General features: G+C 39.3%; 1 protein-coding gene across 1 annotated transcript in view; it reads right to left on the bottom strand.

The window, feature by feature from the left end:
• Positions 1-21,372, bottom strand: part of LOC117520911 (polycystic kidney disease 1 like 1-like) — a 66,550-nt gene extending 45,178 nt beyond the window's left edge. Inside the window, exons 1-18 of the mRNA XM_034182256.1 lie at positions 21,366-21,372; positions 17,576-17,741; positions 17,174-17,413; positions 16,270-16,402; positions 15,970-16,173; positions 15,712-15,893; positions 14,116-14,319; positions 12,241-12,404; positions 11,974-12,132; positions 11,733-11,801; positions 10,070-10,288; positions 8,510-8,581; positions 8,256-8,435; positions 8,111-8,188; positions 7,653-7,795; positions 2,495-2,615; positions 2,290-2,413; positions 1,888-2,080 (exon numbers count right to left, since the gene is read on the bottom strand). Of these exons, the coding sequence (XP_034038147.1) occupies positions 1,888-2,080; positions 2,290-2,413; positions 2,495-2,615; positions 7,653-7,795; positions 8,111-8,188; positions 8,256-8,435; positions 8,510-8,581; positions 10,070-10,288; positions 11,733-11,801; positions 11,974-12,132; positions 12,241-12,404; positions 14,116-14,319; positions 15,712-15,893; positions 15,970-16,173; positions 16,270-16,402; positions 17,174-17,413; positions 17,576-17,741; positions 21,366-21,372 (2,658 nt within the window). The remainder of the gene's footprint in view (positions 1-1,887; positions 2,081-2,289; positions 2,414-2,494; positions 2,616-7,652; positions 7,796-8,110; positions 8,189-8,255; positions 8,436-8,509; positions 8,582-10,069; positions 10,289-11,732; positions 11,802-11,973; positions 12,133-12,240; positions 12,405-14,115; positions 14,320-15,711; positions 15,894-15,969; positions 16,174-16,269; positions 16,403-17,173; positions 17,414-17,575; positions 17,742-21,365) is intronic.
• Positions 21,373-25,673: the final 4,301 nt, after the last annotated feature.

The raw sequence follows: 25,673 nt of genomic DNA, 5'->3' as shown, positions 1-25,673 counted from the left end.
CATTTGGGCTGGACTGCCATTGGCCCACATAAATTTGGGCTGGACTGCCATTGGTCCATATACATACATTTGGGCTGGACTGCCATTGGCCCACATAAATTTAGGCTGGACTGCCATTGGTCCATATACATAAATTTGGGCTGGACTGCCATTGGCCCACATAAATTTGGGCTGGACTGCCATTGGTCCATATACATACATTTGGGCTGGACTGCCATTGGCCCACATAAATTTAGGCTGGACTGCCATTGGTCCATATACATACATTTGGGCTGGACTGCCATTGGCCCACATAAATTTGGGCTGGACTGCCATTGGTCCATATAAATTTGGGCTGGACTGCCATTGGTCCATATAAATTTGGGCTGGACTGCCATCGGTCCATGTAAATTTGGGCTGGACTGCCATTGGTCCATATAAATTTGGGCTGGACTGCCAGTGGAATGTATAAATATGGGCTGGATTGCCATTGGCCCACATAAATTTGGGCTGGACTGCCATTGGTCCATATAAATTTGGGCTGGACTGCCATTGGTCCATATACGTAAATTTGGGCTGGACTGCCATTGGTCCATATAAATTTGGGCTGGACTGCCATTGGTCCATGTAAATTTGGGCTGGACTGCCATTGGTCCATATAAATTTGGGCTGGACTGCCATTGGTCCATGTAAATTTGGGCTGGACTGCCATTGGTCCATATAAATTTTGGATGGGCTGCCATTGGTCCATATAAATTTGGGCTGGACTGCCATTGGTCCATGTAAATTTGGGCTGGACTGCCATTGGTCCTTATAAATTTGGGCTGGACTGCCATTGGTCCATATAAATTTGGGCTGGACTGCCATTGGTCCATGTAAATTTGGGCTGGACTGCCATTGGTCCATATAAATTTGGGCTGGACTGCCATTGGCCCACATAAATTTGGGCTGGACTGCCATTGGTCCATATAAATTTGGGCTGGACTGCCATTGGTCCATATAAATTTTGGATGGGCTGCAATTGACCCGTACATATTTTGGATGGACTATCATTGGCCTGTATAAATATGGGCTGGACTGCGAGTGGCCCATTTACATTTTGGCTGGACTCCCTTTGGCCCATATACATTTTGGATGGACTGTAACTGACCTGTACAAATTAGGACTGGACTATGATTGGCTTGTATAAATTTTGGCTTGGCTGCCATTAGACTATATAAATTTGAGCGAAAATGTGACTATCAGGTTGCGTGAACAGAGACGTCTGGACACAACTGCAGGACTGAAACTCACAGCTCTGAATTTTAAGATCGTTTACTGGTTGGTAATGCAGGGTCCGGTACACAAAAAGGCAGTCCAATAACAGCAAACAAATCAGAAACATCAGGTGATAAGTCGTGTTCAAAAAACAGGCAGGTGGTCAAAAAAGACACGTGGCTAGCAGGACTTGGAACAAACAGGTGCAGAGCTGGAAGCGAAGGCATAGAGTGCAACAATCTGGAGGAGAACTAGTGCAACCAGTGAAGCTTAAATACACCCTGGTGATGAGCTACAGATTAGAAACAGGTGTGTAGAAAACTGCAGAACAGGGTGTGGCCCAGACAGTGTGCACCGCCCACCACCAAGCACAGACAAGAGAGATAGGGAAAGACAAAGCCCAAGTAGGAAAATCCCAGCAAGAGAAACAACACACAGAAAAAAACAAATCAAGCTAAACTAAGCAGAACAAGCATGATACAAAAAGTCCAGATTATGACAGTAACTGTTCAATATATGATGCAGTATCCCCCATATTTATGAGAAACTCAGATTTCAGGTGAGTGCACTTAGTGTACAGTGAAAATTAAATGAGATAAAAACAATTAAAAACACTGATATCTGGTTGGTAATCCTTTTTTTTGTGTGTACCTGCTCGAGGCCATCAAGCTCACACATGGTGTGTATGAGTGTGTTGCGTGTGTGTTTCTGTGCATCGACATTAGCCTCCGTGTCCAGGCTACGTCTGTTCAGGATGTCGGCGAGGAGACTGACGTAGTTATAAATCTCCACACTGTTACCGAGCTGGACCAGAGCTGACAGGTTCCTCAGACCAGAGTTTGTACTAAAAATATATAAATAATAATACAAGATTATGTTCAAGACCTGCAATGTAAAAATAATGCTGTATAACTGATCAAATTGTCGATATTAAACTCTGAATCAGAAATACTCAGCACAGAGCTGAACAACAGGGTTGACAAGTCCAGAAGACTGGAAGAGTCCAACTTTAATGAATCCCTGAAACATGACAGGAACACTAATGATCCTCACAGCTCCAGATCAGGGTCCTCAGTGGAACTCCCTCTGAGGAAACGTGGTTGGACTCGAACAGTCACAGGACAGGGTTTAGTGGTCGACCCAAAGGTGCTGCTCCTGATCTGTGTGTATATAGTTACTTTGGGAACAAGGACAATAATGATGTGGACTTTAAAGTATTCAGTACGAGGATGTGATTTTTATTTTTTTATTTTTTTACCTTTATAGTCATTAGTGGGATCTCCAGCAGGCAGGTGGAAGTAGTACTGGAAATCTCTGCCCTGGTACAGGATCCTGGGGGGTTGGTCTCCTTTACTGAAGCTGTACTCGTACAATAAATCCTTGAAGTGTGAAGGTGATAAAAGGAGAAAAACAAGCATGATAAAGTTTTGTGGTGCCTGTTTCTGTGAATGTTGTTACCATTGAAGGAGTACTGAGAACGTTCTCCCATGTCTGTCTGTGTGTCTGCTCAGGCTGCATCACATCGAGTTTAACCAGCGTTATCTTGTAAATACAACATCTTGTTGGCCGGGTCTTTCTGGAAGGTCAGCCACACTGTTTAATCTTAACCACTGAAGATTGTCAACATTTTGGCCTCTTCATTTCTTTAAAGATCCAGAGGTCTTATAGTCTTTGTAAAGACACATGTGCTTCTTGGATTGTTACGAGGATTAGCCAAAACAAACAAACCAAATTTTACTAAATGGATGAACCTGATGTGAGAGAGAAACTATTACATTCGTGGCTGGAGACGTGAAATATAAAATCTTTTTTTTAAGTGATTTTGACAGACTGCATATTAATGCAACAGATTTCCAACAAATGTAGAGACAATTTTGAGCTTGTCCTGGAGCACAATCAATGTTTGCAGAGTAAAACACACTTTGCCAGGTCAACATTCACTGCCACTACAAACAGTCATTTCTGCCACGGTAAAGTTTACTTAACTCTTTTTGAATCGGGTCTGAATGTACTCCCGGCACAAACTATTTAACTCAGACAAAAGAATCAGGATATTTTTAAATAAATTGTTGGATATACCACTTTAACGAATGAATTTAATTTTGTGAAGCACATTAAAATGTAGAGCCTGGTCTCACATATGTACCATTACATTCATTCATTCAAATCAAATCAAATCAACTTTATTTATAAAGCACTTTAAAAAAAAACAGCTGCAGCTGAAACAAAGTGCTGTACACAAGGGGACATATAAAAGGTAACAAACCACAAAGTACAAAAAACAACAACAACAAAAAAAGCCCCCCCCCCCCCCCCCCCCCCCCCCCCCCCCCCCCCCCCCAAAAAATTAACTAAAACAAGTAAAATCAGTTAAAACAACCAAAACAGATCAAGATCTCATTCCGGGTTAAAAGCCAGTGCATAAAAGTGGGTTTTAAGATTAGTTTTAAAAACAAAAAGTGAAGAGGCCTGCCTGATGTGGAGCAGTAACTCGTTCCACATCTTTGGAGCCACAACAGAAAAAGCTCGGTCCCCTCTGAGCATACGTTTGCACCTCGGCACCTCCAGGAGGAGCTGATCAGCTGACCGGAGGTGGCGAGCAGGGGCGTAACAATGAAGCAGCTCAGAGAGGTAGGGCGGGGCAAGGCCATTTAAAGATTTAAAAACAAATAAAAGAATCTTAAAATGAATTCTAAAATGCATAGGCAGCCAGTGGAGGGAGGCCAGGACAGGTGTAATGTGCTCCCTCTTACGTGCACCAGTTAGCAGACGGCAGCAGCATTCTGAACTAGCTGGAGACGTGCAAGGGAGGACTGGCTAATTCCATAATAAAGTGCATTACAGTAATCCAGTCGGGAGGTAATAAAAGCATGGATTGCTGTTTCAAAGTGCTGATGTGCAAGAAAAGGCTTAACCTTAGCAAGCTGCCTTAAGTGAAAGAAACTTGATCTGACTACTGCACTGATTTGGTGGTCCAGTTTAAAATCGTTGTCCATCTTAAAACCCAAGTTTGTGACAGTAGATTTCGAAAAGGCTGACAAAGGCCCCAGATCGACAGGTGAGGAAGAACAGGAGCTGCTAGGGCCAAAAACAATCACCTCCGTTTTCTTTTCATTAAAATTAAGAAAATTCAATGCCATCCAGGCTTTAACATCCTCAAGACAGGACAAAAGGGGCTGAAGAGAAGAGGCATCATTTTTCTTTAGGGGGACATATAACTGCCTGTCATCAGCATAACAGTGGAAACTGATGCCATGCTTTCTGAGAATGGAGCCCAGGGGAAGCAAATATAGGGAGAAGAGTAGGGGTCCAAGAATTGAACCCTGTGGGACCCCATATAAAAGTGGAGCGGAGGAGGACTCACAAACCCCGAGGCCAACGCACATAGTCCTACCAGTTAAGTAGGACCTGAACCAGTCCAGGGCACTACCACCAATGCCTACAAGCTGCTGCAAACGATTTATCAGTATGTTGTGGTCAATTGTATCAAAAGCAGCAGTCAGGTCAAGCAGGACAAGAATGACATGGTTACCACTATCATTTGCCATTAAAATGTCATTAAAAACCTTTAAAAGGGCAGTTTCTGTGCTATGCAACATTTTAAAACCAGACTGAAAAACCTCTGAAATGTTATGTTCATCAAGGTAAGTTAAAAGTTGTGCATAGACAATTTTCTCCAGGATCTTGGAGACAAATGGCAACTTGGAGATAGGCCTAAAGTTTGATAGTTCAGTGTTGTCAAGGCCAGGCTTCTTCAACAAAGGCTGAACGACTGCGTGTTTAAAACTAACAGGGACAACACCGGAGGAAAGGCTGCTGTTTATAATGGTCAGAACAGACTGCCCTAAGGTAGGAAAAGTTCTTAAAAAAGTTGGGGGGACCACATCACGAGGAGAACCCGATGGTTTCAAATGAGCCACCACATCCTCTAAGTGTGACAGAGTCGCAGGTTCAAATCTGTTAAAAACTGCAGGGCAGGGAGCAGAGACAGAGTGGTCAAAGGTGGGTGGAGAAATGAGAGCTCTTGCAGAACCAACCTTGTCAATAAAAAAATGTAGAAAACTGTTACATAAGTCAGTGGATGTTTCCAGACAAACAGGCTGTGGTACATTCAGGACAGAGTCAATTGTTCTGAACAATACACAGGGGTTCTTGTAATTTTCCGTTACAATGTGTGACAAATACTCTCTTTTGGACTCTTTGACAGTGCTTTGATAGTGGCCCCAACGGTTCTTTAAAGTTAGAAATGAAACCTGCAGCTTGTCCTTCTTCCACCTCCGTTCAGCTCTGCAACATACCCATCTGGCAGCACGGGTTCACTCATTAAGCCAGGGTTCAGATCTAGACTTAGACCGCCTGGGTTTTAGAGGAGCCACAGAGTCCATTATAGAAAGGCAGGAGGAGTTAAACCGACAGCACAGCTCCTCCGTATCAGCCGCGGGTGAAACGGGGAGCACAGAAGCAGCAGAGAAGGAAGCAGAAAAACGTTCGGCAGTGAGGGGGTTAAAAGCCCGACGGAGTCTGACATGCGCAGCACTTCTCAGGTACACAAGAGAGTTCAACACTAAAAAAGACTGGTGCATGATCAGAAAAAACAAAGTCACTGATTTCTAAGTTTGACACATTTATTCATCTTCTACCACTTAGTCCAATCAAGGGTCGCGGGGGGCTGGAGCCTATCCCAGCAGTCATACAGCGTGAGGCGGGGTACACCCAGGACAGGACGCCAGTCTGTCACAGGGCCACAAATAGACAAACAAACACAGACACACACACACCTATGGACAATTTTAAAGATTCCAATCCACTTAACTGCATGTCTTTGGATGTGAGAGGAAATCGAAGCACCCGGAGGAAACCCACGCAAACATGGGGATAACATGCAAACTCCACACAGAAAGGCCACGGGAATTGAACCCACGACCTTCTCGCTGTGAGGCAACAGTGCCAACCACTAAGCCACCGTGCTGCCCCGTACCATTACATTTTGACAATAATATACTGCAGTACAGTTTTTACCAAAGGCAGATGACCTGCTAATAACAAACTTATCATGATGATATGCAAATGGCAGAAGATGGTTATGTTGTGTATTATTGATAACATTAACAGATGTTTAGATGGATAAAGTACTCGTTTTGCGGTGACTGAGTAGAAAAACACACCTAATATATTTAAATGTAAACAAAAACAAATGTGTGCAAAATGTAAGTTTTCTAGAAAGGATGAGGCCAGAATTTATCCAATCCAATCCAGTTTATTTATAGAGCACATTTTAAAAACAACAAAGTTGACCAAAGCGCTGTACAATGTAATAAAATAATTATCAATAAATAAATAAATAGATTGGCAACAATAAAAGTTTTAAAAACAATAAAATCATCAACCCTCTAGTCAAAAGCCAAAGAAAACAAGTATGTTTTAAGATGAGATTTAAAAACTAGAGGTGACTCCGCCTGCCTGATACAGAGAGGCAGGTCATTCCACAATCTGGGACCAACAACAGAAAAAGCTCTATCACCTCTACGTTTGAGCTTTGTCTGAAGCTTGTAATTAGTTGTAGCTAATTTAGAATTAAGGGTGACATTTGAGTAAAGCACTTAAGTTTTAAGAAAAAGAAAATTGCATTAAAACCATACATACTGGTAAAAAAAATGACGATAATTTGGGTTTTTAAAGTAACGGTAAATTTCCATGACCCAGAGTTGAACTCTTCAGACCTGGGGATTTTCCAAGAAGTGGTCTCATCACACCTGGGGTACTTCTTGAAGTGATCTTATCATACATGGGGTACTACTTGAAAAATGAAATCATTAACAGCTGTTTTTATTGGTGTAAGATTTGCTATATTTAGAAAGGCCGCCCACTTGGGGTAGAGAACTTTCCCTGTTCAAAATATTTAAGACAACTGCAAACCAGTGTAAATCAAAGCTGTTCCGGCATTTCTGAAGACTGTGCATTTTGCTTCCTTTTTTGCCAGCAAGATACAAACTGTTGCTTGGGGACTTTTTGGGATTTTTCTCTGACTTTAGTGGATGCCGTTAAAAGGATATTTTTAAACAATTGAACACAGCTAAAACACTTAGATTCTCAGGTGATCGAGGACTCTGTCCTGAGTCTCCACAACGATACAGCACATAAAGGGGTAGAACCACAACATCATAATAATAAAACGTTCACTATAACAATACGCAAAAAAACAAAATTAAAGAGCTCATAATACAGAGATGGAGCTTATACTCTGGTGTGACTTATATGGGTTTTTTTCCTCTTAAATAGGCATTTTTTTGGACAGGTGCGACTTATACTCTGGAAAATATGGCACTTTCTGTACAACACACAGTATTTAGCACAGAAATGCTGCTGAATGTGGCACCAAAGGTGTGATAAAATAACATGGTTGATGTTGGATTCACCTCTTTTCCTGATGCACAAAAGATGCTGAAGTACGTGTGTAACTCCGCCCCTCTGACAGGCTGCACCTGACATGTTACACCTGTCGGAGCAGGGTTGGTTCTCAAGAAGAGCTGAGTGCGGCCCAGAAGACTATCATGTGATTCTGAGTTTAACAGAGAAAACACATAAAATATTCACTTCAACAGCTAAATACACCTCATATATTCTGCTTCACGCTGGTCGAAACAATAAAAGGAAGAATGACATCATCACACACGTGACTAATCAATACCTGGGACTAATGCAGCCGCTGTACTGCTGGAAAAATGACAAGACTTGTGATAGAAATAAGGTTTATGCAAATCAGTTTGTGGGATAAAGTGTCTATTTGTCTCAATTGTGTCTATTTTCACTTCATATTAAAAAGCTGTCCTTAATAGCTGAACAAAAATGTGGGTGTTACTATGATGAAACTTACTGGCAGAAACCTCCAACATGTATCTGCTGTCGGGTCTGAGACTGAAGGGTCTGAAGCAGAGCAGAGGGGAGGAGACTCCTGGAAATAATGACAGAGATAAATACAGGCTGAGGAAGATGACAATGGAATCATGTGACTGGTGTACCGCTGTAAGTGTAGGACTCAAAGACGCCTCTGTCCACTGGATCTCGAGGTAAATCCAGTACAGTTGGCTGCTGTGTGACCACAGAGGGCCTCGACTCCATCAAATTACTGCCCTTGTCTCTTTCTGGTTCTGGATCAAAGACCGACCGTCCTCCTGGACCAAAGGTCTCAGTGTCTTCACCTGTGAAGACACAGGATGTGATGTAGAAACCTCTCAGACGAGGACTAACTCGAGCTCACTCGTGCTGCGTGTACCTGTGGGGCGTCCTGCTGAAAGCCCCGGGTTTCCCTCCTGGGGACCGGGAACTGGAACTTCGTAATCCAAACCTAAGAAGGCATTTGCTTTAGTTCACAGTAACATCACACAACTAATATCTGCACAGACTGACACAAATAAACATTACATAATAATTACAAAACTAACAAAATGAAATTTAGTTCAGTTGTTTTTCCCGCAGTGGAACAAATTTCACCAACAAAATTTAAAGTGCTTTGGAGGATCAATGTAGTTTGTGAGTAAAGAACAAAATGTGTTTCATAACTCAACAGAAGTAGGACCAAGAAAAAAACAACTTTGAGCTTCAATAACTTCCTGATTTATCCAAGATACTTTAACAACAGTGATTTGGGAAAAACATGGCTCAGGTGTTTTTAGGGTGTAGAACCTCTTAATTTTTGACAACTGCAAGTTGTGCTTGTCAAGAGAAATAGCTGTCCTTCTTTCCATGCGTCCGTCCATACAGCAAAACCTTACGCATTGTGAAACTCAAGAACTGTAAAACTCTCAAAATCAAATTATACAATAATACTAGGAAGTCAATGATCTGCCTGTCGGTGGGGAGGAGCATGCATTTTGGACATTTATAAATGCTTTTTTTTTTTTTTTTTTACTGTATTTTGTGTTTCAAGTAAGAAATGTACAGGAGCCCTAAAATGCTCACATCACCCACTAGATGGCAACAAAAGCTATTCAAATGTGGGGCAAATAAGATGGACTGAGAGCCAAAAATCAACCTACAGTTGTGTCCTTTGCCCTTATGGACAAGTTGTTCATAAAAGTAACAAAAACCACCTTGTTGTTGAACTATAGTTATTATGAAGTGCCCTTATTGTGTGGAAAAAAAGCTAAATTAGAGCTTATTATTGCTAGTAATGCATTTATGCTGAAGGGATTCTATGGCAAATCCAGAGATTTTTTTGTTTGTTTTTATTTAACGTTATGTCAAAGATCTGCATTTCTTTGGCTTTGTGGCACTAACACCGGCACATGTAACATAACAGCACCACTTGAGAGTGAATTGCCATCGATTATGTCACCACAGAAAGTGTGTCATGGCATCTTATTACTATATTTTAACCCACATGGGTCAAAATCCTAAACTGCTTCCACATAAGGTGAATTTTGATCGTATTTGAGATACACAATTGGGAATACTTTACTTGAATACTAAGGAACAAAATTATAATAGTGCAGAAGAATATACTTTTAATGACTTTTATTAAAAAAAAACAACTGTATCTTAAAGATGTCATCCCTTTTTACTGTTGTAAAAAGGGATGACATCTTTAAGATACAGTTTTACTTTTAAAAAAGTAGGTCAAAAAGTGCAGTTTGTCTATGAGCTTCAAATTTTACTTTGATTAGGGAACTCAGACATGCATGTGCGCGCATGTGCACACTCACACACACACACACACACACACACACACACACACACACACACACACACACACACACACACACACAGTGTTGAAAGACGACAATATTCATTACGCAAAATTCTAACAGTAGAATTTGTCTAAATGTTTTCTCACCTTGTTCTTCCAGGTCAACACGCTCTGAGAGAGGAAACAAGAAATCTGAGTCACCAGAAGAGTTCAAGTCCGTGGTCAGCTCATTGACATCCGTTTGGCTGAAGTGATCAGAATACAGAACACCATCATCATCCAGGGATGGTGGCGTGTGTTCTGAGGTTCGATACGGAGGCTCTGGAGGTTCAGATTCTCCTGGTGGATGGTAATAAGGCTCCTCCCCTAGAGATTAAATATGATAAACATGTAATAAACATAGACTGTACGGTAATAAACGATCCACATGATGAACCGGTGTGAGACTGGGTTGGCTTTAGCTGGCTTCTTGAATGATTGACAGCTGTTTTAGTATGTTTCTACACACACTGAATATTGTAAGTAGGGGTATCATGGATCACAGAAATCATGGTATCTTATTTTTTTTTTTTTTTTGCTTGTTTTAAGCCATGGATGGGATGATATTTTTTGGATCAACAAAAAAGTAAGAAAAAACAAAAGAAAAAGACATGTTTTTAATTTCTTTTCAAAAATAAGTTAATCCATCCATTTTCTATATCTGCTTACTCCAAATAAGAGTCACCTGGGGGCTGGAGCCAATCACAGCAGTCATAGTGCGTGAGGCGGGGTACACCCTAGTCTGTCGCAGCACCATATATAGACAGAAAAACATGCCACACTCACACACACTTCTATGGTCAATCTATGGTTTCCAGTCCATGTCTTGTTTTTGTTTGTTGTTTCATATTTCCTGCATGTCTTTGGATGTGGGAGGAAGCCAGAGCACCCGGAGGAAAACCGTGCAAACACGGGGAGAACATGCAAACTCCACACAGAAAGACTACAGGTGGGTGAAAATGAGGAAATAAGAAACTTTGTCTGCGGCCCTAAATGAAAACAAGATGTTCAGTGTTTTACAGAATATTACAAAACAATTACTGTATTAAATTGCAATGTGAACAGTCTCAGTGAATACAAAATATTGCCTTTTTCAAAATCATGACAAGTACAAAAAATAAATAAAAAATAAAAGAGAAAAGGAGCAAAACTGATATGACTTTATAATTTCAACTTCTTTTTTCCAGAAGAGATGATTGTTTGATGAGAAGGCAACAATAATAATTCTATTTATTTATTCATCCTCCCCACAAACACATTCTCAGAAACAGCTGGGAGTACTCATTACTTTCTGGAGCTGTGGACTTTCAGCCACCTCAGCTGTGCATGAGCCTCAAGTGTGACACAGTTCAGTGGGCTCACGGCTGCACAGGAAAGAGATGAAAGACACTGTCTTCAAACCTTTTAATGTGAACAGAGTTTTTTTTTTTTTTTTTTTTGCAGAAGTAGTGTGCTGAGCTTGTTTTCTTTAGTGTAGCATGAGGTTAAAGGCTGTACCTGCCTCAAAATGAATGCAATTACCACATTAAAAACCAGTCACCATGACATAAAAACAGACTTATGTGAACTCTGCGATTGTTCTGAACGGTGGGGGCGTGAATCATATAGATCACAGATCAATCGTAGATCACAGATAGATCACAGATCAATCGCGTTCACCACTCATATGCATGATTTGATATATTTGATTTCAGGACAACATACTATTTGACCAACATTTTGAAGTCATTTCACATTACAAATTTTCGAAACAGTAGCTGTGCACTCGTACCGGATCCTTCTGTTCTCATGCTGACTGGAGAAGACTCATGTGTTGTGATGGGCTCAGGTTCCATCAAATCTGTATGAGATGAAAAATATGTCTTGAGAGAGAGTGTCTCAAGTAAGCTTTAATATTTAGTGTTGTGTCACTGATCCACTTCACTCTGGGTTTTGATCTTTGTCTTACTTGTTAAATTTCAAAAATTCACCTGCAGCCGTGTTTCCATCAGGTTGACTTAAAGTTTACTTACTAGCCATAGTTTCAGAGTAATTCTCCATTTTGTGGCTGTAAACTGAAGAATTTGTGGCTGCTGGATGCAGAGTTGATGTCCCCAAACGATGACGGGAAGAAGCAAAACCCTCGAGGACAGACGCTGAAGTACCGAGTTCTACTGTGGAACAAAACGGGACTACAGAACAGAACCAAATATGCTTAGAACTTGGGAATTGCCATTGAGGACATGAACCTGATGTGCAACATCAAATATTCATAACAGATCAACACATCTTTGCCTTACTGTCTCTGACTGGCTTTGATGAGGTATTGACCAGGTACAGACTCCAGGTGAACTGGATTTGTTTTGGGGAAACCTTGCAGTCATCACACGAGGCGCTCACAGAGAAACCCTGATCCCAGTTCACTTTGTCACCCTCGCACTCAGGACAATCAACTGACACCTTCCTGGAAGGAAACAGTGGTATGAAGACAAACAATACTTGGTTTATGAAGCTACAGTCATTCCACCATAGTTCTTTTCTAACATAAAGCAACGTCTACCGAAGCTTTTGGCAGTTTATCGGCAGTGAACATGCAAAGTAGAAGAAAGTCCTATGTAGCCTCCGAGGTCCATTGGTGCCGGTGTCGCAGACCAAACGGTTCTCCCTAAAAATTGGTCCCCCGATTATCGCCTCGTGTCTGCTTAAAATGGCCTTGTTTCTACTTAAAACTGACTTTAAAATGATTTACTGTTTTACTTTGTCATCTGATGCTTAATAATCACATTATTCCTTTTGATTGCTTTGGGTGTAGAGAATCAGACTCAGTCAGTCTCAGACATGCTGCTGTCGCACTCTGATTGCTCCCCCCATCTTTTATTATGAAATAATGCTGAATATATGTGAAAATTATTGTTTTACAAAAGCTTCAGATATCTGTTGCTAAGGTAGATGATGACTGGAGTGCAGTTTTAAGCAGAAACAAGGCGATAATCGGTGAATTGCTGCTGACGCTCCGAACTAACGCATGCACAGTGAACACACAGTGAAGGCAGAGGGGACCGATTTTTAGGGGGGATCTTTTGGTCAGTGACACCGGCGCTTATCTACGGGTTCTAAAGCGTTAAGCAGATGAGGGTCTACGACTCCCCCTGGACGGAACACCAGTCAAACTCACTTCACTTCCTGGCCAAGCAGGGTACTCATTTTTACAGATGGATGGACTGGGATAACGCAGATTGTGTCCCAAGGATAGAGACAGTTAGCATGCGTAGGAAACAAACCCAGGTCTGCATATTGGTGGCCCAGTTATCCACGGCTCTACAACATGCAAAAATGTATTTCTAAAATTCCAAAACTGATTAATGTTGAAAATTCTGAAAATAAGTGAAAATTTGATTCATGTTGACCAGTGCAGAGGTACGCCAGACTCCACAGGAGCTAGGTGGATGTCAGTCGGGCAATGCTGATGTTTGTTGTGGTCTCGGAAAATTTTTTAACATGCTTGAAATCTTTGATGTTCATGCTAAAATGGTAACAAGAGTTGAGTTGCGTCAACAATCAGCTGTGACAAACTACCCTATTGCTCCGCAAAGTGCATAACCAATCCGCCCTCCGACTGCAAAACTTGAACTATGTCCAATAACAAGTCAGTGGATAGTTGTCAAATGTCAAGCTCTGCCAGAACGATGTCACCCTCCACTGAGCTATCAAACTGTGTTGAAGACAGGAATTTTAGACCACTGGGGCAAGCCTTCTCCGGCATTTCATAGAGATTTTGAGAATCTGCTACAGTATGTCGGCTAGCGTCAGCCACTTTATGTCATTGCGTGAATTGACCCTTATCCATCTGGAAATTAACTACGAGTCGTTCCATGTCTTTCAATCCAGACATGATCCAAACATTTAATTGCATTTACTGAGGTAAATGTGTGCACGTTTACCACTGAACAGAAGTTTTCGTCTGTTCACTGGTCGCAAGAAGCAATTTATTCTGAGTTTTTTGTGCCTGGTACATGAACATTAATTAGCCCGTTAGCTTCTGCACACTAACACAGTGAGTGCCTTATAAATAAATAATACGCTGTTTAAGTTCATTTTGCTTCATGATGCATGAAGCAGTAGTACCATGTTCCACACCTAAATAGAACTTACTGTCCTTTTTTACTAAGTCTCACCTAGTCACACTTGATGTTACTGACAGGAAGCTCTTTGCTGAGGCCGAGCTCTGACCACTGTGGACAGTGAGCGTGAACTGGAACTGGTCAAAACCTTGGTTTAAGGAAGCAGCAGGAAAACTAAAAGCAGGGACAGAACTGGGGATATGGCGGTCAAAACAGGAGCTAACAATGGAGCTGAGGGGTTTGCAAGACCAGCTGTACCTACGAAGACAAAGACCAAAACAGGAGTTATACTTTAGAAGTAAAATACATGCTATTCTTATTTACTGGGCGTAAACTGTTAATTCAATGCAACAATGGCAAAGTTCCAGACAGATTCAATAAAGTTATTTTGGCACATAGTATTGAAATTCTAAGCTGTCCTTAAAATAATTTTGATGAAACAAGTGCAACTGTTATGGGACACTTTTCAAACAAAAGAAAAACAAATAATTGTACAATGTTTGTAGCAGTTACCTGGATTTGAGTCATTACTTAAAATACACAAAACATAATTCAAACACATTATACTCGTAATTACATTTATTTTGCCTCCAGGTCCCAAAAACTTGTATTTGGTTAGTTAAAAATAAAATATTAAGTTAATCTAACTAAATAAACATGGTGACCCTGAACCATCCCTTAGTTATGTTGCTATAGACCATGATGCACTGAGTGTTTCTTTCTCTTTTGCTCTGTATGCACCACTCTGCATTTAATCATTAGTGATCGATCTCTGCTCCCCTCCACAGCATGTCTTTTTCCTGATTCTCTCCCTTCAGCCCCAACCAGTCCCAGCAGAAGACTGCCCCTCCCTGAGCCTGGTTCTGCTGGAGGTTTCTTCCTGTTAAAAGGGAGTTTTTCCTTCCCACTGTTGCCAAGTGCTTGCTCATAGGGGGTTGTTTTGACTGTTGGGGTTTTTCTGTAATTATTGTATGGCTTTGCCTTACAATATAAAGCGCCTTGGGGCAACTGTTTGTTGTGATTTGGCGCTATATAAATAAAATTGATTTGGTTTGATTTGATTTGATGCATACCCTGATTGCATGTTTTTATTTATTTTTATTAATTTTTTACTATATATGAGCTCAGATTTTGCCTTCTTCCTAACTTCATCATGAAGACAATTACTGTTTTTGGGCTATGTTTTGCTTGACCCATCTGTTCCACAAAATGAATCACCTGGAGTCACAAAACAAATAAAATTTCCCAACAAGTTTGGTGAAAATCCATTTAGCTGTAGTTTAGTTACTTTGTTCACACACAGAAGGGATTACAAGCAGACTATGGTGTCTCAGGCTGGAGTTACAGTTACTAGACTTTCCTCTTCAAATTTAATTACATTTTACATTATTTATTTCTTGAGCTTTAATTTAAGTTAATGCTCACATATTCTCGATAATTTGTAGAAAAACTATCACAATGATTTTTCAGTCTTCAGATCCTAACGCAACACTCAGAAATCACTGTTTGTTTGTTCTTTAATGTAAAACAACAAATACCCCCTTTTTGACTGTACAACTTCAAGAGAAAATTTGCACTTTTAGCAAAAAGTTGAAAACTGTCACTTGTGAACACATGCAAGTATTGTATTGTCCCCTTCTAACTCTGTACCTGACTGGCTGCATGGGGAAGTCGGGGTCATAAGATCTCTGCCCGTCCAGAGTTATCGTGGTGATGTTCTTGCTGTTAATGAAGACGTTTGTGCCGCCTTGGATGGAAGCCACGGGGGGTCTCTGTATCACCTGCACCTTCACACTGTAGCTGCTGTGTACCACGCTGCCGACAACCTCAACCTGTAGATCAGAGTCAAATCACAGCTGCTGAGTTTTGAAAATGAAACAGGCCACAGAGTTTTGGTCAGATACCGACCCTGGCTACAGCGGTGTAGGTGCCGTAGTGCAGGAAATGGCTGGGCAGTGTGACACTGTGTCGATGGGTGTCTATGAGGGGCAAAGGGACCAAGTGCCCTCCAGAGTCATACAACTTCCAGGTGTAGTGAAGACCATCTGACCCGTCACAGTCAAGTTCAGCCTCATAAGTAACTCCCAGACGGATAACCTCATGTCGCTGTACCTAGAAAACGAAACAGCATGACTGAAAAGTGAGAAGACTGAGTATATTTAATTTACTTGTGATCATGAATTTACTGCTGCAGCTTGTGCAGCGTACCCGCAGTTTGAGAGGCCCCATGTTTTTGACCGGTGGAGGGTGGCACGGCCTGTCCACCACAAAGATGTGACTCCTCAGCAAGGCAGAACTGACGAGATTGAACACAGTCACTTCCAGCCTGAACTCTCCCATCCTGCAGACAGAAAACACACAATAAATCCAAGCACACATGAACCTCAGAGGCCTGGGATCAGGGGAGTCATATAGTTTGAAATAAAGGTTCAAGTTCGCCAAAATGCATATGACGACATTTCAGCTTCATGTTCTCCATGAAAGGTTGCATTTAAAACACTTTTTCCATTTTAAATATTGATTCATTTTAAATGCCAATTATTCTTTCTATTCCACACACACTTCAACATGTTCATCAGGTTTTGTCAAAAGCTTTTCTTTAGTAACACTACATATCTTGCAAAGTTCCAAAAATGCTTTAGAAGAGTGTTTATCTGCACTTTTATTCAGATCACCTCCAAAAGTTGAGGGAACGCATTCCTGGATATGTCCAAACTTTACACCTTGTTTATGAAAATTGCTTGTATTTACAAACCACATACTGTATTTTTTTAAAGTTTGATATTTTCTGATTTCATCCTCATTCCTGTTTCCACCCCAAAATGTAATTGTTTCCATTACAGGTCAGACTAAACCTTAACAAGCTTCGTTAAAAAAAAACAGCTCATTCACTTTTTACGACATCTGAAACCAAACAAATACTGGCACTTCAAGGTCACTTGACAGGTACTTCTAGTAATATATAAAAGGAGACTTTCTCCCTGAACCTCTTGTGAAGATGAGCAGGAGATGGAAGTCAGGATCATTAATTAGACCAACATTATCTTTGTGTGAATCATGTGCCATAAATATAAAACAGTGAGTACATGTTGGTATTTACGGTGAAACTCACCTGTGGTAAACGTGCTGCTCTGTGCTCTGTCCCAGCCTGGATGTACCATCTCCAAAACTCCACTTGAAGACAACGTCGGTCCCTGCAGTGACCCGGCACCTCACAATAACCGTTTGGTTCTGCAGGACAGAGGCCCAGTGGACCAGCTTGTTGACACGAACTGCTCTCTGGACTACCAACAAGAAGACCCCTGAGGTGACGGCGGTCCGGCCATCAGACACAACCACCACCACTTCATATCTACATCAAAGAGACGGGAGATCAAACAGAAATGCAGTTCTGATGTTCAGTGAGAATAGAGTCTAGTTAGCTCTGAGTGCCCCTCTAGCTGATCGTTTTAATATTTAAACCATCTACAGTTGAATTTACTTTGTATTTTTAACAGCAATCAGCCTCTCAAACCTGCCAGCTGTATGGTATCGCTTCATGATGGTCTTCGAGGTGGTTATGGTCGATTTGGAGTCTCCAAAGTGCCAAATGAACTCCACCGGGTCGGGAACATCGGTTACTGCCAGGAACATTACATCTGTGTTTGTGGAATAAGTTTGTTTTTCCGCACAGATCCTCACTGCTCGGCGAGAAAATACACAGTTGGTGTTAACAACAAGATGTATTTTTTGTCTGTCTGTCTTTTAATGGGATTTACAAAACATTTCAGCCATTAAAACTATCCACCAGCAGAGGGCGATCACTCATTATAGAGTCACTTGTATATGGTGCTGCTTGGTCAGATAAAAACAGTTGTGCATATGCACATTGAATTTTTGGCATTAAATCATAGTTTTAATTATCAAAACTATTAATTGCACTTTGTAACATGCAGCCTGGCTCATCAACAGTGAGACTGTAATTTTACAGACTGGCTCATGGAGACATGTTCTAACAGCTGACCTGTGTAATGATCGGGACATCCGGCGGGATTCTCAGAAACTGTCACAACAGAAGTCTTCCCAGCATGCACTCTGTTTGTAGAAGAAACAACACAAATGTGCGGAAACAGACCTTAAGTTCTGCAGAGACACAGATTTCCCCATCCATCTCTAGCAGGAACATTAACATTACAACACAATACAAATGATCAGAGGCAGAATTTACGGAATTTACATGAAGGAGAAGATCTGAATAGGGAAGATATGAATTCAGAAAATGAGTGAAACTGATGAATCATGCTCTCAAACAGAAAGACGCAATTGAGCCAAAAAGAGTGAATAAAAGCTTCACACTACTTGGCACTCCACTTGTTTGGATTGTGTGAGACATCAAGAACAGAATTGAGCAGAACAGCAAGACTAAGTTAGGTAAAGACTATTATGTTTTACAAGAGTTTTCAAACATTTAAATACATTTATTGAGATAAATGTGTGCACATTTACCAAAGAACAGATGTTTTTGTCTGTTCACGAGACACAAGAAGCAATTTATGGTACTCTGAGTTTTTTGTGGCTGGTACAATAACATTAACTCATCAGCTTCTACTTACTAACACTGTGATTGCCTTATAAATAAGCAATGCACTGATTAAATTGATTTTGCTTATTATAAATGTGACCTGTAGACTGGTATGACTTATATATGCTTTTTTCCCTCTTCATGATGGAAATACTCCCATGTAACTTTATTCCAGAAAATATTTACTTAATTTAAATGTGAAGTACAATAAAAGTTGTTACTACTACTACTACTACTACTACTACTACTACTACTATTACTACTACTACTACTGCTACATGCACTGGTAAGTGTAGGGCTTGTACGACAAAATGTAGCCTAGATGAGTGGATGAGCAAGTTAGTTTGCCCATCCCAGCTAGCTTGTGTAGACAATAACTTCAAAAAAATAAATACTATCATTTTGTAACTCACCAACTTAAAATAGCATGTAACAAGGACAAATTAATTCAACTATCATGAAATGTCATGCACCATATCAATCAAAAAAGAACTTTTATCTTTCACATATGTACATAATATCCCATAGATGTACCTGCCACCTGCTGGATGCATCATGAGCTAACAACTTAAGCTAGCAGGGCCAAAAATGATCCCTATGACATCACTAAATACAAGTTAAAAAAAAAACAGAAACAGGTAGAAAGCTTGAATTGGGATGAGACCAAAAAAAATTTGCCTGCACTGCAAATTACTCATAGCAAACTTTTTGAAACCTTTGATACATCCATGTTTTGCACATCATTCTGCAGGCCACATGAAAAAGAAGACATCACACGCTGCCACCTGCTGAACACTGGCACCTGCTGGACGGTTCAGGAATGTGCATCCATATCAAATTAAGAATGTCATATTTAAAGGATAAAATTAGTGTAGTTCTGTATGTGCAAAAACACATAGATTACTTGCATCACTGTTCCACGCAGTATGCAAATTCTAAATATTCCAGAATTGGACCTGGACCATATGAGAATTCTGCTACTGTGCAAGACTTCTGGAAGTGAACAGCAGCCTAATAATATTTAGCACATGTTACCACAATACATTAACTGCTCAAAAAAACAAGCTTCATAAGTTTGTTTTGAGGGTAGCTACATGCTAACTAGCCAATCTGACTCCCTCAGCTGCCGCAATATGACTGTAGCTAACAATGAAGACTAATTTTGTACTGACAGACACCAAATGAGATGACGTTAGACACAGTGGCACAATAAAAAAGAGCAACAGGATGTCTCACATTTCACTTTTATCTTTAAATGGACAAATGTGCTAAAATGGCTAAAATACTCGGCTAACACAAACACAAGTGCGGTTGCCATAGTAACATCTAGCACTCAATCAGCGTTCCTAAAAAAAAAAAACAAAATCAAGAAGAATAACAGTATTTCACACCACTTCAGAGGTCTTAACATGGAACAGACCTGCTTCTTGTGGCACTGATAATTTAATAAAAACTGCACTGAACTTGGGATTGGCTGCAATAAATTTTGTGTCAGGGAGACCGGGGACAAGTGCAACACATTTTGCTTCATGTCTGTAGATGTTTTCACCTTATATCAGCATTGGTCTAGATAGATCATCACCACCAAAGAACTCATGGTGGAGCTATACATCCTTTTTTCTGCCTCACTTACATTGATAAACACTTGTTAGCATCCGTCATATCATTATCTATGGGAAAAGAGGCACACAGAAAATATATTTTGCTTTGATAATATGAACACAGAATGATACATACCTGATCAGAGGTCATCTAGAAAGTATTCACAGCACTTCACTTTTTCTACATTTTGTTATGTTACAGCATTATTCCAAAACTGAGTAAATAATTTTCCCCTCAAAATTCTACCCACAATGACAATGCAAAAAAAAAGATTTTTTGTTGTTGAGATTTTTGCTCATTTATTAAAAGTTTAAAAAAAAAACTAAGAAATCACATGTATATAAGTATTCACAGCCTTTGCGATGAAGTTTAAAATTGCAGTGTTAAAAGTGCACTGTTTGCACTGATTATCCTTGAGATATTTGTACAGCTTAAAAAAAATCTAATCCATTTCATCCATTTTGGAATAAGGCTATAACACACACACATATATATAAAAATTTCAGCTTTCCCTCTTTAACATATGAGTCTTTTCAGCATTTTTTTTTTTTTTTTGCAAAGTTTTTTTTTGCTGACCTCTACAAAAAAAAAGTCAAGAAGTAGAACTGGTTAACTTTTGTTGGTGATTGGAATTCAGTTTTGGATTCTGGACCATTCTGCGTAAATTTCTTCTGCCTAGCAACATAGGTCATTATTCAGAAAAAAAAACACTCTATGAATATTGGTGGCGTAATTAAGCTTATCAACAAGAAGAACACTTTATTTGGTGTAAATTGAGATTCGGGTGTGGATTCTGGATTTTTTTTTTTTTTTTTACTTTAAATGGAGCATTATTCCATATTTTAATAAAATTCTCAAAAACTGATGAAACCTGTCAGTCATATGCCATAATAGAAAATCAATAAATTAAATTGTGTTGACATTCACATCTATCCCATATCCCAAAATCCCATTCCATTTTCGCCTGTGGCTTTTTTTTTTTTTTTTTTTTCCCTGTTGTGACTCAGGTGTGACTTTGAGTGCTCTTCTAGTTTAAAATGCTGTATTCAAGCCCATGACATTAAGACAATAAACTTACAGTAACGTCTTCTTTCTTCGTGTTTAAAATATTGATGTCACAGTTTTGTTTGTTTCTCCTTACCCTTCATCTAGGCAGCGAGCTGCGCAGAGGAGCGGTTCGTGCGCACCCGCCGGTGCGTAAAAGCTGAAAGCTGCGTTCTCGCTGGCGTTGGCGCATCCTGTTGTTGCCGATGGAACCGTGGGGTTACAACCTGGTAACACTGTGGACCACGCTGAATCCAGAACTAAAGTGTACAGCGCGAAAATCACGCAAAGAAACGCGCAAACCATGTCAGGTTCGGTGAAAGCGGTGCAAAGCGAAATGGGAGTTTGGTTTGGAAAGAAAACGGTTCGAGTTCCGGCGGAGGAGGTGCGGTGGTGACTCACACGTCCCCTGAATAAAAGGTGTGATAAGAGTGACTGTGTGCAGATGGAAAGAATAAGTGTGAAGGAGGAAGAAAAAGAGCCGTTAAACCGCTAAAACAATGCGGTGCGCAAAACTCTTTGTGCTGAAGCTGACTTTTGTGTGCTGTTTGACACTTTAACAAAAAGGAGCTGGTGTTCTTTTATATGTCACTTTGACTTTTTCAAATAAACAACAATAATAATAATAATAATAATAATAATAATAAAAACAACACGACCAGAATAAAAAGCTGCCTGTCACATAAAAATACAAAAACTTGGTGATTTTTTTTTTTTTTTTTACCATATTCATGCAACAGAAAAACTTCATTATTGATTTAATCACTTCTTAGGTCGGCTTTAAGCCGGTTTGACCTCTCTAGTGTTAATAAAATAACCTCAACATTCTACAAAAGATTATTTTTTTTCCTCACAGCTCAGAAGACAACTTGAGAAACGTCATGCGACACAGTTTTATTTTATTTGCTTGAAAATTGCGAAATGGTATTTTTATGATCTAAAAATAAAATAAAATAAAACAAAGTTGGTGTCATCTGTAAGAGAGTGCAAGATCTAATCATCTTTGGTATTTTGTGCGCCAGAAACATGAAACAATGTCAACGTGACAATAGTTATTTTGCTTATGAATCTGTAATTTATTTATGTATATTTTACAATTAATTGTTTCACCTTTAAAACATCAGAAATTTATTTTCATTTTTTTTTCTTTTCAGATTTTGATTAACCCTCCTTCTAAATGACAGAGCTGTTCAATTTTTTACAAACCATTTTACATCAAATTTAGGCAGTTTAAAGCCACTTTATTAAATCAATTTGTGATGAAAGATACTTCTGAAAGAAAGACATTTTCTTTAGCAGCCTGGAAGACCTGAGAACTGAACGTTTCAGGTCTTTTGTCCCAGCAGCAGTCAGATTTTTTAATCAACACTTTCCGTTGTTGGTCTGACCCATTACTGTATACCATGTTTTTAATGTATATTTATTTATTCCATTTTTTTTGTCTGTATTGCTCTATGTATAAGCTTCCCGTTGGGGATCAATAGAATTTGTATTGTCTAAACTACTATTTGCATCTGTTCAAAGCCAGTCCAAACAGCTGATTTGTAAGTCATTTTACAGGACATGAAACAAGTCGATGATTTGTACAAGAAAGACCAAACTATCTCTATATTGTATATTTGTAACTAATCTCTAATGCTCACCTGCTGCTGTAGATCAAATTTAAACATGCTCTCCTCAACAGAAAAAGAAGATCATTCCTTTGTTCCTCAAAAAGGGAATTATTTTTAATTGTGTTCTTATATTTTTAGTTTCTGCATTGGTGATCTCAGACAGAAAATAAAAATGAATTCATAAAAAATACAAACAGAACAGCACTGATCGTTCACTTGCAGTTAGTGTGTGTATATATATATATATATATATATATATATATATATATATATATATCCCTATCTCCACCAGTCCACCTTAAAAATCTCCTCGGCTCAGTTTGACATCCCCTTTAAGAGGAGTCCGCGCTCCTCTTTGTGACCGACAGGAGGCGCTGTGAGACCATCAGGCCGAGCAGAACCTGCGGGGTTCGAGCGCGCTTCTTTTAGATTTTTACACGAAACATACGAGCATTTATTTTGCGTTTTCGTTCCACTCTCTGGAAGCAAAAGTATAAATAAAATAAAAAAAAAGTCGCATGTTAACACCGAAACCGTTTTCATTTCGTTTTAAAACGGAATCGGTTGTAACGACGAACGTTTTTGCGCTTCGTGTGACGCACGCACACATGTCGAATTTGCGTCATTTCCAGCTGTTTGATGAACACACACTTCGGTGTTGTGGGCGCGCACGGTGACGCGCAGCGCTCCTGTCGGTCCGGTTCGTATAAAATCCACAGAACCGCAACGAGGTGCGCGATTCGTTTGATTTTCAATGCGCTCGTGAAATGACGCCACAGACAGAGAAAGTGAACGAAACTAAAGCAAAATAACGAGTCCGAATTCGGTTTAAGAACGTTATTGGAGGATAAATCGGTTTGATCCAAAAAGCTGCGCGTCAGACAAAAAGGTTCAAATTCATTCAAATGCGAATGATTTTTTTTTTCCCAAACAGAAACCTGCAAAAAATAGTGAAACATTTCTTTAGTTAATCTTTTTATTTTTATTTTCGTTGTGCAAGAATAAACTAGACAGTCTTCAATCCAACCACAGTCTCAGGTTTTTATTTATTTATTTTTAAAAAGCCTCGTTCTTCACAAGTTTTTTACAGTTTTTGTCCTTGAGTTTCACGTTTGTACACATTTCCCCTTGAATGTGAGAGTATTTTTTTTAAGTTAAGTAGCACTGTGAATATAGTCTCACTTAACGTTTCAGTTTAAAAATATTTAAAAATATTTTATAAACGCTCAAGCTTTTTCAGAATTTGTCTGATTATTGGTGATTAGAGAAACAGTTTTTCAATTTTCCTGCTTTTCCTCTCAGTGTGATTTTAAATATATTTTAAAGTCTTTATTTATTTATTTGACAAGAGTCCAATGTCCAACAAGAGTTAGACATTGGACGATGGTCCACAAACTGAAAACATTTATTTATTTACACTTCTTTAAAATCTGCCACAATTTCTTGAATTCATTTTCTGAGCCGCTTATTTCTGTTTGAATTAATTCAATATTTATTTCCTATTTTAAAACTGCAGCACATTTCCTTTGATCGTTTTACTTGATGTCTTCGTCGGTGCTCTGATTTAACAGGTTTTATCATGTAAATTAGGAAATTTATAATAATTCATTGCATTTTTTTTTTTAAAACCCTCTTTTGGGGATATTGTTTAAATGATTTTATATTTAGTTATTCTTTTTTAAGTCTATTTTTTTTTAGCTGTTTAGACATGACCCAATTTGCATATCAGGTGACCCCACGTGGTGTCACGACCCCAAGCCTGGGAACCGAGAGAGAGAGAGAGAGATGAAAAATATAAATGAGGTAACTCATTTCTTTTCATTGCCGCATGATGAATTTGTTCTTTACTGCAAACTTCTTTTCCCCCCAAATATATCTGTATTTATTATGGATGTAAATGTTATTTGTATGAGTGATTTGGGGGATCCTCAATTATGTAATTTGTTTTATTAAATACAAAAAAAATCAAATTAATCAAAGTGCCTCATCTGTTAACAGATCCAGACTTATTGTTCAAATTTATTTATGCAGTAATTTATTTATGTATTTATTTATTTATTTTTTGTATTCAACTTTAGTTTTTTTGGGGGGGGGGGGGGGGGGGGTGGAGCAGGGGCCTTGAGCTACAATCAACATAAATATGTGTTGTTTTGATGTTTTCGATGAATAACCCTATAAATAAATGAGATAATTGATCATTAATGTTGGATTAATTCATAAAACACAGTAAAACATTCAGTAACACATCCCGAAGCCCTTTAAATGCAGTAACACATTGTTTTCTGTCCTGCATTATCACTTTTATTCATACTTATTATAAATAATACAAATTCCTGTATTTTCACAAGCTGAACAAAACTGTTTGCAATTTGCCAAGACTAACTTCTGACAATTATTTTACTTATTTTATATTTGTCACCATAACTTTTGTGTGAAGAATAGAATAGAATAGAATAGAATAGAATAGAATAGAATAGAATAGAATAGAATAGAATAGAATAGAGCATGTGATGCAATGTATAGAAATAACTTGTTTTGTTCTTTTTTTAATCAAGAAGGCACAGTTTTCCAACTTTGGTGTCATGGCCTCATTTCACCTCATATGCAAATGAACTCTTGGCAAAAGAAATATAGATTTCTAAGAGACAATAGACACAAAATTAATCTTGGTTGGTTAGACGGGGTGAATGTAGATAAAACGGCTCTTGAGCAAAAGGTTTAGAGACCTCCGGAACTATGACCCCGGGACCAGCGATCTTAGAACCACGACACAAAATCTGTGAAAAATCTCC

The sequence above is a fragment of the Thalassophryne amazonica genome, chromosome 1 (genome assembly GCF_902500255.1).
Source record: "Thalassophryne amazonica chromosome 1, fThaAma1.1, whole genome shotgun sequence".
NCBI classification, from domain to species: domain Eukaryota; kingdom Metazoa; phylum Chordata; class Actinopteri; order Batrachoidiformes; family Batrachoididae; genus Thalassophryne; species Thalassophryne amazonica.
This window is presented reverse-complemented; position numbering and strand designations above follow the sequence as displayed.